This window comes from Cherax quadricarinatus, chromosome 8 (genome assembly GCF_038502225.1).
Source record: "Cherax quadricarinatus isolate ZL_2023a chromosome 8, ASM3850222v1, whole genome shotgun sequence".
Classification (NCBI taxonomy): domain Eukaryota; kingdom Metazoa; phylum Arthropoda; class Malacostraca; order Decapoda; family Parastacidae; genus Cherax; species Cherax quadricarinatus.
Window position 1 is genome coordinate 46,289,347 of NC_091299.1, and position 12,466 is coordinate 46,301,812.

Consider the following 12,466-nt stretch of genomic DNA (forward strand, 5'->3'; position numbering starts at 1 on the left):
CGACCTTAAAAAACATTTTTGTATTGTTATGGAGCTAGAGGTATTAGTGGTCTGTAAACTTGCAAAGTTGCAAAACAAATTTAAATGCATCCCAAAGCAGTGGCGTAACTACGGGGAGCCTGGGGGGTCCGCCCCCCTCTCCCTCACTAGAGCTGTGGGCCCCCCCACTTGAAAAGGAGTATCTGCATAGTTTTGTCTAGAAAAAAAAAAAAAAAATATATATATATATATATATATATATATATATATATTATAGGTAGTAGGTTGGTAGACAGCAACCGCCCAGGGAGGTACTACCGTCCTGCCAAGTGAGTGTAAAACGAAAGCCTGTAATTGTTTTACATGATGGTAGGATTGCTGGTGTCCTTTTTTCTGTCTCATGAACATGCAAGATTTCAGGTACGTCTTGCTACTTCTACTTACACTTAGGTCACACTACACATACATGTACAAGCACATATATGCACACCCCTCTGGGTTTTCTTCTATTTTCTTTCTAGTTCTTATTCTTGTTTATTTCCTCTTATCTCCATGGGGAAGTGGAACAGAATTCTTCCTCCGTAAGCCATGCGTGTTGTAAGAGGCGACTAAAATGCCGGGAGCAAGGGGCTAGTAACCTCTTCTCCTGTATATATTACTAAATGTAAAAGGAGAAACTTTCGTTTTTCCTTTTGGGCCACCCCGCCTCGGTGGGATACGGCTGGTGTGTTGAAAGAAAGATATATATATATATATATATATATATATATATATATATATATATATATATATATATATATATATATATATCTGGTTTAAAATCTCAAATAATTCGGGAGGGCATGCCCCCGCCATGTAAAGGATTGGCCCCTCCTTCCCCTCGCCCCAAAATGAAAACCCAGCTACGACACTGGGCCAAAGCCCAAAGAGCGCCAAAGGGGGGGGTGCGGGCCCCCTGGGCTCCCCCTTATATCCGCGCCTGGGACCAGGCCTGCAGCCTGTCCAGATCCCTTTGTAGTTCTGCCTGGTCCTCGTCCGATTGGATTCTTCTCATCAACTTCACATCATCTGCAAAAAGGGACACTTCAGAGTCTATTTCTTCTGTCATGTCATTCACAAACACCAGAAACAGCACCGGTCCTAGGACTGACCCCTGTGATCCATTGCAGTGCCCTTCCTGTTATATGTGCCTGATCCTCTAGCTTTTGCACTAATCTCTTGTGAGGAATTGTGTCGAAGGCCTTCTTGCAGTCCAACAGAATGCAAACTACCCATCTCTTTCTCATGTCTTACTTCCGTTACCTTATCATAAAACTCCAGAAGGCTTGTGACATAGGATTTGCCTTCCAGGAATCCATGCTGTTTTTCATTTATAAGTTTGTTCCATTCTAGGTGCTCCAATACTGTCCTCCTGATAATCTTCTCCATGACTTTGCATCTTATACACGTCACTGACACTGGTCTATAGTTTAATGCCTCGTGTCTGTCTCCTTTCTTAAAAATGAAGACTACATTTGCCATCTTCCCTAACTCAGGTAGTTGCCCAGTTTCAATGGATGTGTTGAAAATTGTTGTTAGTGACACACAGCATCTCTGCTCCCCCTCTAAGGACCCACGGAGAGATGTCCAGTGGGAGTATGGTCTACAAATTTATCCTCGCTTCTACAGATATCAGGCACTGTTTCATAACACCAAATAATATATCTCAGCCGTGCCACTGAGATGCAAAACTCAACCTTCTTCATTAGTTTACGTTCCTGCTTAACACTGAGAACCAAGTTTTCTCTTGGCACCACCACTTGCTTCAATTCCACTTACATAATAAGTCACACAAAACATTGTAAATCCAGGGAAAAGTGGAAACTGAATGACGAGTATACGAGCGAGTGAACACAAGCAATAAGCTGGCATGCTTCGCCTATAGCTCAGGAAATAATGAAAACAGAAAGGTCCTGGACATGGCCACTCTGGCCAGTACCAGGCAAACTTTGGAATCATCGGACTAGGTCCGACGATCCAGAGGACACCCAGATATTATCGCTATGGGCAAAATCAGGAATTATGGACTTGTTTCATTTTGTTCGCTGCTTATGTTCGTCAGCCCATTAAAAGTTTTACTGAACTATCAAAATTACATCTCTGTTTATCACTCAGATTAAGTATCTACAGTATGTCTAAAGAATTTTCATCTTTTTCTTAAGCTCATGATTATTCACAGTGAAAGGTGCTAAAAGCTAATTTATATGTATTTTCACTAGTATCAATGTTCCTTAAAAAGACAAATAAAAATCCAGAGAAATTCCAAGATTAAAATCTGGTGCAAATTCAACTTGCTTGTCTGTTCTTGTTTGTAGAAAATAAACATTAAAAAAATATACTTCCATTAAGCATTTATTAACAAAATCAAGCAAAATACTTACTGAAACTATCAAATATTTGATGTGAAATGTGCACTGTGGAGTGTCGTGCATCCATAAGAACCCTCTGAGTGAGGTAGCCGCCCACACTCAGACCATGGACTATTACATTCTTATCTTTTCCACTCAAGAAATCCACCACTCGAGATGCAGTTTCCTGTTAATTCAAATACATTAATTTTTGAGAGGTCATGTCAATAATGTTTATACAAATAACACACACACAAACACAACAAGTGTTGGATGAAATACAACCGAGGAGAAGTTCCTAAGTGACCTTGATACCTCAAAGGAGGTGGGACCGGACATCTCTCCGTAGGTCCTTAGAGAGGGAGCAGAGACACTGTGTGTACCACTAACCAAAATCTTCAACACATCCCTTGAAGCTGGGCAACTACCTGAGGTATGGAAGATGGCAAATGTAGTCCCCATCTTTAAGAAAGGAGACAGAAATGAAGCACTACACTATAGACCAGTGTCACTGACATGTATAGTATGCAAAGTCATGGAGAAGATTATCAGGAGAGTGGTGGAGCACCTGGAGCGAAACACGGTTATAAACGACAGCCAGCACAGATTCATGGAAGGCGAATCCTGTGTCACAAACCTACTAGAGTTTTATGGCAAGGTAACTGAAGTAAGACATGAGAGGGAGGGGTGGGTTGATTGCATTTTCTTGGACTGCAAGAAGGCCTTCGATGCAGTTCCTCACAAGAGATTAGTACAGAAGCTAGAGGATCAGGCACATATAACAGGAAGGGCACTGCAATGGATCAGAGAATACCTAACAGAGAGGCAACAGCAAGTCATGGTCCGTGATGAGGTATCACAGTGGGCGCCTGTGACGAGTGGGGTCCCACAGGGGACAGTCCTGGAACCAGTGCTATTCTTGTTATAAGTGAACGACATGACGGAAGGGATAGATTCAGAAGTGTCCGTTTGCAGATGATGTAAAGCTAATGAGGAGAATTAAATCAGATGCAGACCAGACAGGTCTACAAAGAGACCTGGACAGGCTGGATGCATAGTCCAGCAACTGGCTCCTAGAATTTAACCCCGCCAAATGCAAAGTCATGAAGATCGGAGAAGGGCAAAGAAGACCGCAGAGTATAGGCTAGGCGGTCAAAGATTGCAAACCTCACTCAAGGAGAAAGATCTAGGGGTGAGTATACAGAGTACGTCGCCAGAAGCACACATTAACCAGATAACTGCTGCGGCATAGGGGCGCCTGGCAAACCTGAGAAAGCGTTCCGATGCCTCAGTAAGAAATCGTTCAAGACTCTATATACTGTGTACGTCAGGCCCATACTAGAGTACGCAGCACCAGTCTGGAACCCACACCTGGTCAAACACTTCAAGAAATTAGAGAAAGTGCAAAGGTTTGCAACAAGGCTAGTCCCAGAGCTAAGTGGAATGTCCTACGAAGAAAGGGTAAGGGAAATCGGTCTGACGACACTGGAGGACAGGAGGGTCAGGGAAGACATGATAACGACATACAAAATACTGCGTGGATCAGACAAGGTGGACAAGGACAGGATGTTCCAGAGATGGGACACATAAACAAGGGGTCACAATTGGGAGTTGAAGACTCAGATGAGTCAAAAGGATGTTAGGAAGTATTTCTTCAGCCACAGAGTTGTTAGAAAGTGGAATAGTCTGGCAAGCGATGTAGTGGAGGCAGAAACCATACATAGTTTTAAGACGAGGTATGATAAAGCGCAGGGAGAGGGAGGGCCTAGTAGCAGTCAGTGAAGAGGCGGGGCCAGGAGCTGAGTCTCGACCCCTGTAACCACAATTAGATGAGTACAATTAGGCGAGTACACACACACTAACACACACACTGTATATCGTCTTCTGGTGTTATTATGGTTTTCAAGATTTAACATACTCCAAAACAGTCCTGAAATTGTTAGTATTATATTGATAAGCTTAACTGGCCATAATATAGTTTAGTATTATTTCAAATTCATCTTAGTACAAAGCTTTTCTTGGCTGCCATGTAGTCATGTACCTGCGACATAGATTATTCTGTTGCATATTAGAATGCAACAAAAATCATTTGTAAATCTTGGCTTTGGCTTGGAGGTATTATTTTTGTTCCCTTATACTCTACTCTTCGCTCCATACAAGACTACCATTGAGAAGACAAATAAGAACATTTTTAGGAATTGATTTCTGAAGTTTAAATACTTGCCTCTGCTCCAGTCTTGGGAAACAGGAGATCCCTGACGGAGGTGGTGACATGAAGGACATCATGCCCTCTCCTAGTCCAGCAATTCGCATACTTATGAGCATACTTTTGCTTAGCACCGAGCCAAGTAAAGAGCACCACCATCTCTCGGGGATGCTGAGAAGCTGTACTTTCTCGTCGATAAAGCTGAGCATTCTTGAAACAGTCGATAACCTGTAAGAGAATAAATGACCGGTACAATGCTGGACATACAAGTAAGCAAAATGTTAACGCTAAAAATATCTAAAAATGCACATAAGCATTCATGAATTTTATCAGTAAAACAATAACATGTTTATGTATATTGTATAGGAATGTATTTTTAAAACATTCATTGTGCAGTACAGTATACGCTAAGACTAGCAAAAATATCAAGATTAACTAGCAGGCTGCAGCTCAGTTGCTAGTAGATCACAGGATGACCAACCTAAATTGTCATCTATTGAAAAATGTGAAAAATAGTCAATACAGTTAAATAAAACAATGCTTAATGACGAGATTCAGGAAAAGAAACTTGTAATTACTTTATGATCCGTGACAAAGTTTTATCCTACTATCAAGCTGAGTGAGCAAGATGGAAGGATTACAAATTAGTGTTCCTTTAGTCACGGATGGTTTAATAATTTTAGAGTGGGCTTCATAAAGTTTATTGGTGAGTCACTGTGCCTCTGTTGAACACACCTGCAGCGAATTTTCCTGCCAAACTGTTGGAAATTGTTTCCAAGTGTGATTACACACCTGATTAATTATTTAATACCAACAAGACTGAATTATTCGGGATGATGATGATGCCGCCTTCTAGAACCTGCAAGAGAAAACTGAACCTGGATCCAAGATAGTAAAGAATCGTTTCAGTTTGCTACCGTAAGCTAATACATTGGGTGAATTTAAGTGCAGATCTATTCTTATATATCGCTCCAAGAAATCCCCGACCTTTGAAACTAAAAGATAAAAATCAGTATGGATGACTGAAGCCTTGTTTATTGAGCAAGCCGAGCATCATTTTATTCCTGAGGTTCTTATATCTGCACAGCAAGAACCTTGTATGTAAGGTTCTACTGATTCTTGATCAATCTATCACTGGTCGATGGTACACACACAGTGGTCGCTGCTACACACACAGTGGTCGCTGCTACACACAGTGGTCGATGGTACACACACACACACACACACACACACAACACACACACACACACACAACACACACACACACACACACACACAACACACACACACACAAACAACACACACACAAACAACACACACAACACACACACACACTCACTCACACACACACACACACACACACACACACACACACACACACACACACACACACACACACACACTGCAAGAAGGCGTTTGACACAGTTCCACACAAGAGATTGGTGCAAAAACTGGAGGACCAAGCAGGGATAACAGGGAAGTCACTACAATGGATCAGGGAATACTTGTCAGGAAGACAGCAGCGAGTCATGGTACGTGGCGAGGTGTCAGAGTGGGCACCTGTGACCAGCAGGGTCCCGCAGGGGTCAGTCCTAGGACCAGTGCTGTTTCTGGTATTTGTGAACGACATGACGGAAGGAATAGACTCTGAGGTGTCCCTGTTTGCAGATGACGTGAAGTTGATGAGAAGAATTCACTCGATCGAAGACCAGGCAGAACTACAAAGGGATCTGGACAGGCTGCAGACCTGGTCCAGCAATTGGCTCCTGGAGTTCAATCCCACCAAGTGCAAAGTCATGAAGATTGGGGAAGGGCAAAGAAGGTTGCAGACGGAGTACGGTCTAGGGGGTCAGAGACTACAAACCTCACTCAAGGAAAAAGATCTTGGGGTGAGTATAACACCAGGCACATCTCCTGAAGCGCACATCAACCAAATAACTGCTGCAGCATATGGGCGCCTAGCAAACCTCAGAACAGCATTCCGACATCTTAATAAGGAATCATTCAGGACCCTGTACACCGTGTACGTTAGGCCCATATTGGAGTATGCGGCACCAGATTGGAACCCACACCTAGCCAAGCACGTGAAGAAACTAGAGAAAGTGCAAAGGTTTGCAACAAGACTAGTCCCAGAGCTAAGAGGTATGTCCTACGAGGAGAGGTTAAGGGAAATCAACCTGACGACACTGGAGGACAGGAGAGATAGGGGGGACATGATAACGACATACAAAATACTGAGAGGAATTGACAAGGTGGACAAAGACAGGATGTTCCAGAGATTGGACACAGTAACAAGGGGACACAGTTGGAAGCTGAAGACACAGATGAATCACAGGGATGTTAGGAAGTATTTCTTCAGCCACAGAGTAGTCAGTAAGTGGAATAGTTTGGGAAGCGATGTAGTGGAGGCAGGATCCATACATAGCTTTCAGCAGAGGTATGATAAAGCTCACGGCTCAGGGAGAGTGACCTAGTAGCGATCAGTGAAGAGGCGGGGCCAGGAGCTCGGACTCGACCCCCGCAACCTCAACTAGGTGAGTACAACTAGGTGAGTACACACACACACAAACGCGGATGGAATAACGAATAAACATGAGGAGTGGAACGAAAGAATCAGTGAAAAATCCCCAGACATCATAGCAGTCACAGAAACAAAACTCGCTGAGAAAATAACAGACACAATCTTCCCAACGGGATATCAGATCCTGAGGAAAGATAGGAGTAGAGGGGAAGGAGGGGTTGCACTGCTCATAAAACACCGATGGGGATTTGAGGAAATGGAAGGCATGGACATGACTCTAGAGACTACATTGTAGGTACAATTCAGTCCGGAGAACATAAAGTAGTCATTGGAGTGATGTATAACCCACCACAGAACTGCAGGAGGCCAAGAGAGGAGTACGAAGAAAACAACAGGGTGATGGTGGACACACTGGCTGAGGTGGCAAGAAGAGCTCACTCGAGCAGAGCAAAGTTACTGGTAATGGGCGATTTCAACCACAGGGAGATCGACTGGGAAAACCAGGAGCCACATGGGGGTCCCGAAACATGGAGAGCCAAGATGATGGATGTGGTACTTGAAAATCTCATGCATCAACATGTCAGGGACACAACCAGAGAGAGAGGGGAGGATGAGCCAGCAAGACTGGATCTTGTGTTCACCCTGAGCAGTTCAGACATTGAGGACATCACTTATGAGAGGCCCCTTGGAGCTAGCGATCACGTGGTTCTGAGTTTTGATTATATAGTAGAGTTACAAGTGGAGAAGGTAACAGGAACTGAAGGGGACAGGCCAAACTATAAAAGGGGGGACTACACAGGTATGAGAAACTTCCTGCAGGAGGTTCAGTGGGACAGAGAAATGGTAGGAAAATCAGTAAACGAGATGATGGAATATGTGGCAACAAAGTGCAAGGAGGCAGAGGAAAGTTTTGTTCCCAAGGGAAACAGAAATAATAGGAAGACCAAAACGAGTCCTTGGTTTACCCGAAGGTGTAGGGAGGCAAAAACTAAGTGCAACAGAGAATGGAAAAGGTACAGGAGGCATAGGACCCAGGAAAACAAGGAGATTAGTAGAAGAGCCAGAAACGAGTATGCACAGATAAGGAGGGAGGCCCAGCGACAGTATGAAAACGACATAGCATCGAAAGTCAAATCTGACCCGAAACTGCTGTATAGCCACATTAGGAGGAAGACAACAGTCAAGGACCAGGTGATAAGGCTGAGGAAAGAAGGTGGAGAACTCACAAGAAACGATCAAGAGATATGTGAGGAGCTCAACACGAGATTTAAGGAAGTATTTACAGTAGAGACAGGAAGGACTCTGGGGGGACAGACCAGATGGGGACACCAGCAAGGAATACACCAACAAGTGTTGGACGACATACATACAGATGAGGAGGTGAAGAAACTGCTAAGGGACATCGATACCTCAAAGGCAATGGGACCAGACATCTCCCCGTGGGTCCTTAGAGAGGGAGCAGATATGTTGTGTGTGCCACTTACCACAATCTTAACACGCCCCTGGAAACTGGGCAACTACCTGAGGTATGGAAGACGGCAAATGTAGTTCCCATTTTTAAAAAAGGAGACAGAAAAGAGGCACTAAACTATAGACCTGTGTCATTGACGTGTATAGTATGCAAAATTATGGAGAAGATTATCAGGAGGAGAGTGGTGGAGCACCTGGAACGGAACAAGAGTATAAATGCCAACCAGCACAGATTCACGGAAGGCAAATCCTGTGTCACAAACCTTCTGGAGTTTTATGATAAAATAACAGAAATAAGACACGAGAGAGAGGGGTGGGTTGATTGCATCTTCTTGGACTGCAAGAAGGCCTTTGACACAGTTCCTCACAAGAGATTAGTGCAGAAGCTAGAGCATCAGGTGCATATAACAGGAAGGGCACTGCAATGGATCAGAGAATACCTGACAGGGAGGCAACAACGAGTCATGGTACGTAATGATGTATCACAGTGGGCACCTGTGACGAGCGGGGTCCCACAGGGGTCGGTCCTAGGACCAGTGCTATTTTTGGTATATGTGAACGACATGATGGAAGGGTTAGACTCAGAAGTGTCCCTGTTTGCAGATGATGTGAAGTTAATGAGGAGAATTAAATCTGATGAGGACCAGGCAGGACTTCAAAGAGACCTGGACAGACTGGACACCTGGTCCAGCAAATGGCTTCTCGAATTTAATCCTGCCAAATGCAAAGTCATGAAGATTGGGGAAGGGCACAGAAGACCACAGACAGAGTATAGGCTAGGTGGCCAAAGACTGCAAACCTCACTCAAGGAGAAAGATCTTGGGGTGAGTATAACACCGAGCATGTCTCCGGAAGCACACATCAATCAGATAACTGCTGCAGCACATGGGCGCCTGGCAAACCTGAGAACAGCATTCCGATACTTTGATAAGGAATCGTTCAAGACACTGTACACCGCGCATGTCAGGCCCATACTGGAGTATGCAGCACCTGTTTGGAACCCGCACTTGATAAAGCACGTCAAGAAACTAGAGCAAGTACAAAGGTTTGCCACAAGGTTAGTTCCAGAGCTAAGGGGAATGTCCTATGAAGAAACATTAAGGGAAATCGGCCTGACGACACTGGAGGACAGGAGGGTCAGGGGAGACATGATAACGACATATAAAATACTGCGTGGAATAGACAAGGTGGACAAAGACAGGATGTTCCAGGGAGGGGACACAGAAACAAGAGGCCACAATTGGAAGTTGAAGACACAAATGAGTCAGAGAGATAGTAGGAAGTATTTCTTCAGTCATAGAGTTGTAAGGCAGTGGAATAGCCTAGAAAATGACGTAGTGGAGGCAGGAACCATACACAGTTTTAAGACGAGGTTTGATAAAGCTCATGGAGCGGGGAGAGAGAGGGCCCAGTAGCAACCGGTGAAGAGGCGGGGCCAGGAGCTAAGACTCGACCCCTGCACCCACAAATAGGTGAGTACAAATAGGTGAGTACAGACACACACACACACACACACACACACACACACACACACACACACACACACACACAGTGGTTGCTAGCACACACACAGTGGTCGCTGGTACAAACACATGTAGACAGCCTGTACTGTCTGCATAGACAGCCTATGCTGTCTGCCAGCTGAGTTCATAGTTCGCGTCATGCTCGTGCTGCCACCTGTAGGCCTCTCTGTGGGCATGCTTGAAACGGCATCACCTTGCCTGTCCCTCACTCTCTCAGCGGCCTTCATTCAGTCAACAAGGCCTACTCCTCTTTCCCTGGTGGGCATGGCTCTCCCGGGCCATGGGCACTTAAGACACTGCCTGTGTACCCCACGATATTGCAAATAAAGTCAGAAGCCTCCGAAGCCTTTATCACTGAACCCCGCTCTGCAATAAGTGACAGTCACCAATTTCGTAAACAATGGTGACAGTGGTGCCTCACAGCAGTTGTGTTGCCCAGGAGGAAGGAAGAGGAATGAAGTTGTCTTCACTTCATCACACCACACAAGATGCATCCCTCTCTCAACGAGTTATCCTGATGTTGTGTCTGCACGTTTCATCACCCAGACACAGATACACGCAGGATCTAGCCAAAATTTGCAGAATTTCTTCAAGAAATATAAGTGGCGTCCCTGGGAATACACAGCACAGCGTCCCACTCTGTTTCAAGTCACGTGTTCAGCATCACCTGTATGTTGCTGCTGTTATTTTTCAGCTCAGCATGGCTATTTCAGCAAGTCAGAGGTGAGTTTGTGGTGATTTCTGCGTCCAGTGTGAGTGTTCTCCCCATATTTGTGGGTGGGAGAGGAGGAAGTGGCCGTTCCTTTGCCTCGCCCATGCTCACCCTACTGTACACCACACCATACACCATTCCGTGTGAATGCTTTGCCAGAGGTGTGTATCCGAGTGCCAGAGGTCACTCGAAGCCATGTGGATCACTAAGCCACGTGTGGACAAAGCCATGTGGAGCAAGCTATGTGGGGTGTGCCCGGTGTTATACTCACCTCAAGATCTTTTTCCTTGAGGGAGGTTTGTAGTCTCTGGCCCCCTAGACAACAGGCAGACATTGTGAAGTCGGGCAGCATCGTGGGCGATGCTGCCCGACTTCACAATATCTGCCTGACATCATCTCGCGATGTCGCCCCATGACATTCCTCACATCACTCAAGGACATCACTTCGAGATGTCTGCTGACATCACTTCACGACGTCTGCTAACGTCACCATGCTGCTGATGTCACCTCGCGATGTCACCCCATGACATCACCCCATGACATCACCTCATGACATTCACCCCTGACATCACCACATGTCATATCGGGTGTTTTCACAGTGAGCAAATTGTTTTAAGTATTACTGTGAAGACTGAGAGAAGCTATGTCCAGTGTTAATTCCTCTCGGTTAGTGTTCTCACATGTTCATGTATGGCTTAGTGTCAGCCCCAGCGACAGTACCATTCGAGAAATGTCCTCCTGAATCGCTTGCCAGAAGAGGAGCCAGTTGCCGAGTACTGATGAAGCCTCACTCGAGGGCACCAGCAGGTTGTGCCCCAGGATGAGTGAACCCTGCAGCGACTCCTAAGATGACTGCTTCACCACTCCAGAGGAGACCGTACCCTGTTATGTCACAGCTCAGCTGCAGTGATGTCTCCTGTGTTGCGGTATCGGTCCAGACGCAGGAAGGCATGCAGTGATGCCCCTCGATGCTCACTGCCTTTGACCACGGTGTTTAGCACACCCCACCTGTTTTTTTTTCCCCTCCCTGTAGGAAGTTTTTTTCCATGTCCATATATATATATATATATATATATATATATATATATATATATATATATATTATATATATATATTATATATATATATATATGTGTGTGTGTGTGTGTGTGTGTGTGTGTGTGTGTGTGTGTGTGTGTGTGTGTGTGTGTGTGTGTGTGTGTGTGTGTGTGTGTGTTTATTTTGTATTCTGTGCCCTGTTCCTGCGAGAGAGACCGAGTTTTTTTTTATTGCCAGTCATGGTCGAGGACGACCATCGTGGTGCATGGCCAAGTGAATGAAGAGTCTGTACTGTCTGCATAGACAGCTTATGCTGTCTGCCAGGTGAGTTCATATTTCACCCCATGCTCATGCTGCCACCTGCAGGCCTCTCAGTGGGCATGCCACTTGAAACTGCATCACCCTGCCTCTCCCTCACTCTCAGCTGCTTTCACTCAGTCAACAAGGCCTACTCCTCTCCCCCTTGCTGGCAGCATGGCTCCTCTGGGCCATGGGCCTGTGTACCCAGATATCGCAAACAAAGTAAGAAGCCTCCGAAGCTTTTATCATTGAACCCCGCTGGTCAGCAACAACAACTTGACAAATAACCACATTCTCGTAAACACACACAATGGTCGCTGGTACACACAA

At 45.2% G+C, this 12,466-nt stretch overlaps 1 protein-coding gene across 1 annotated transcript in view; it reads right to left on the reverse strand.

The window, feature by feature from the left end:
• Positions 1 to 234: 234 nt before the first annotated feature.
• The window catches only part of LOC128685506 (uncharacterized), a 147,804-nt gene continuing 135,572 nt past the window's right edge, over positions 235 to 12,466 (reverse strand). The window contains exons 2-4 of the mRNA XM_053772076.2: positions 4,591 to 4,800; positions 2,400 to 2,553; positions 235 to 1,047 (exon numbers count right to left, since the gene is read on the reverse strand). Of these exons, the coding sequence (XP_053628051.1) occupies positions 947 to 1,047; positions 2,400 to 2,553; positions 4,591 to 4,800 (465 nt within the window). The 3' untranslated portion in view covers positions 235 to 946. The remainder of the gene's footprint in view (positions 1,048 to 2,399; positions 2,554 to 4,590; positions 4,801 to 12,466) is intronic.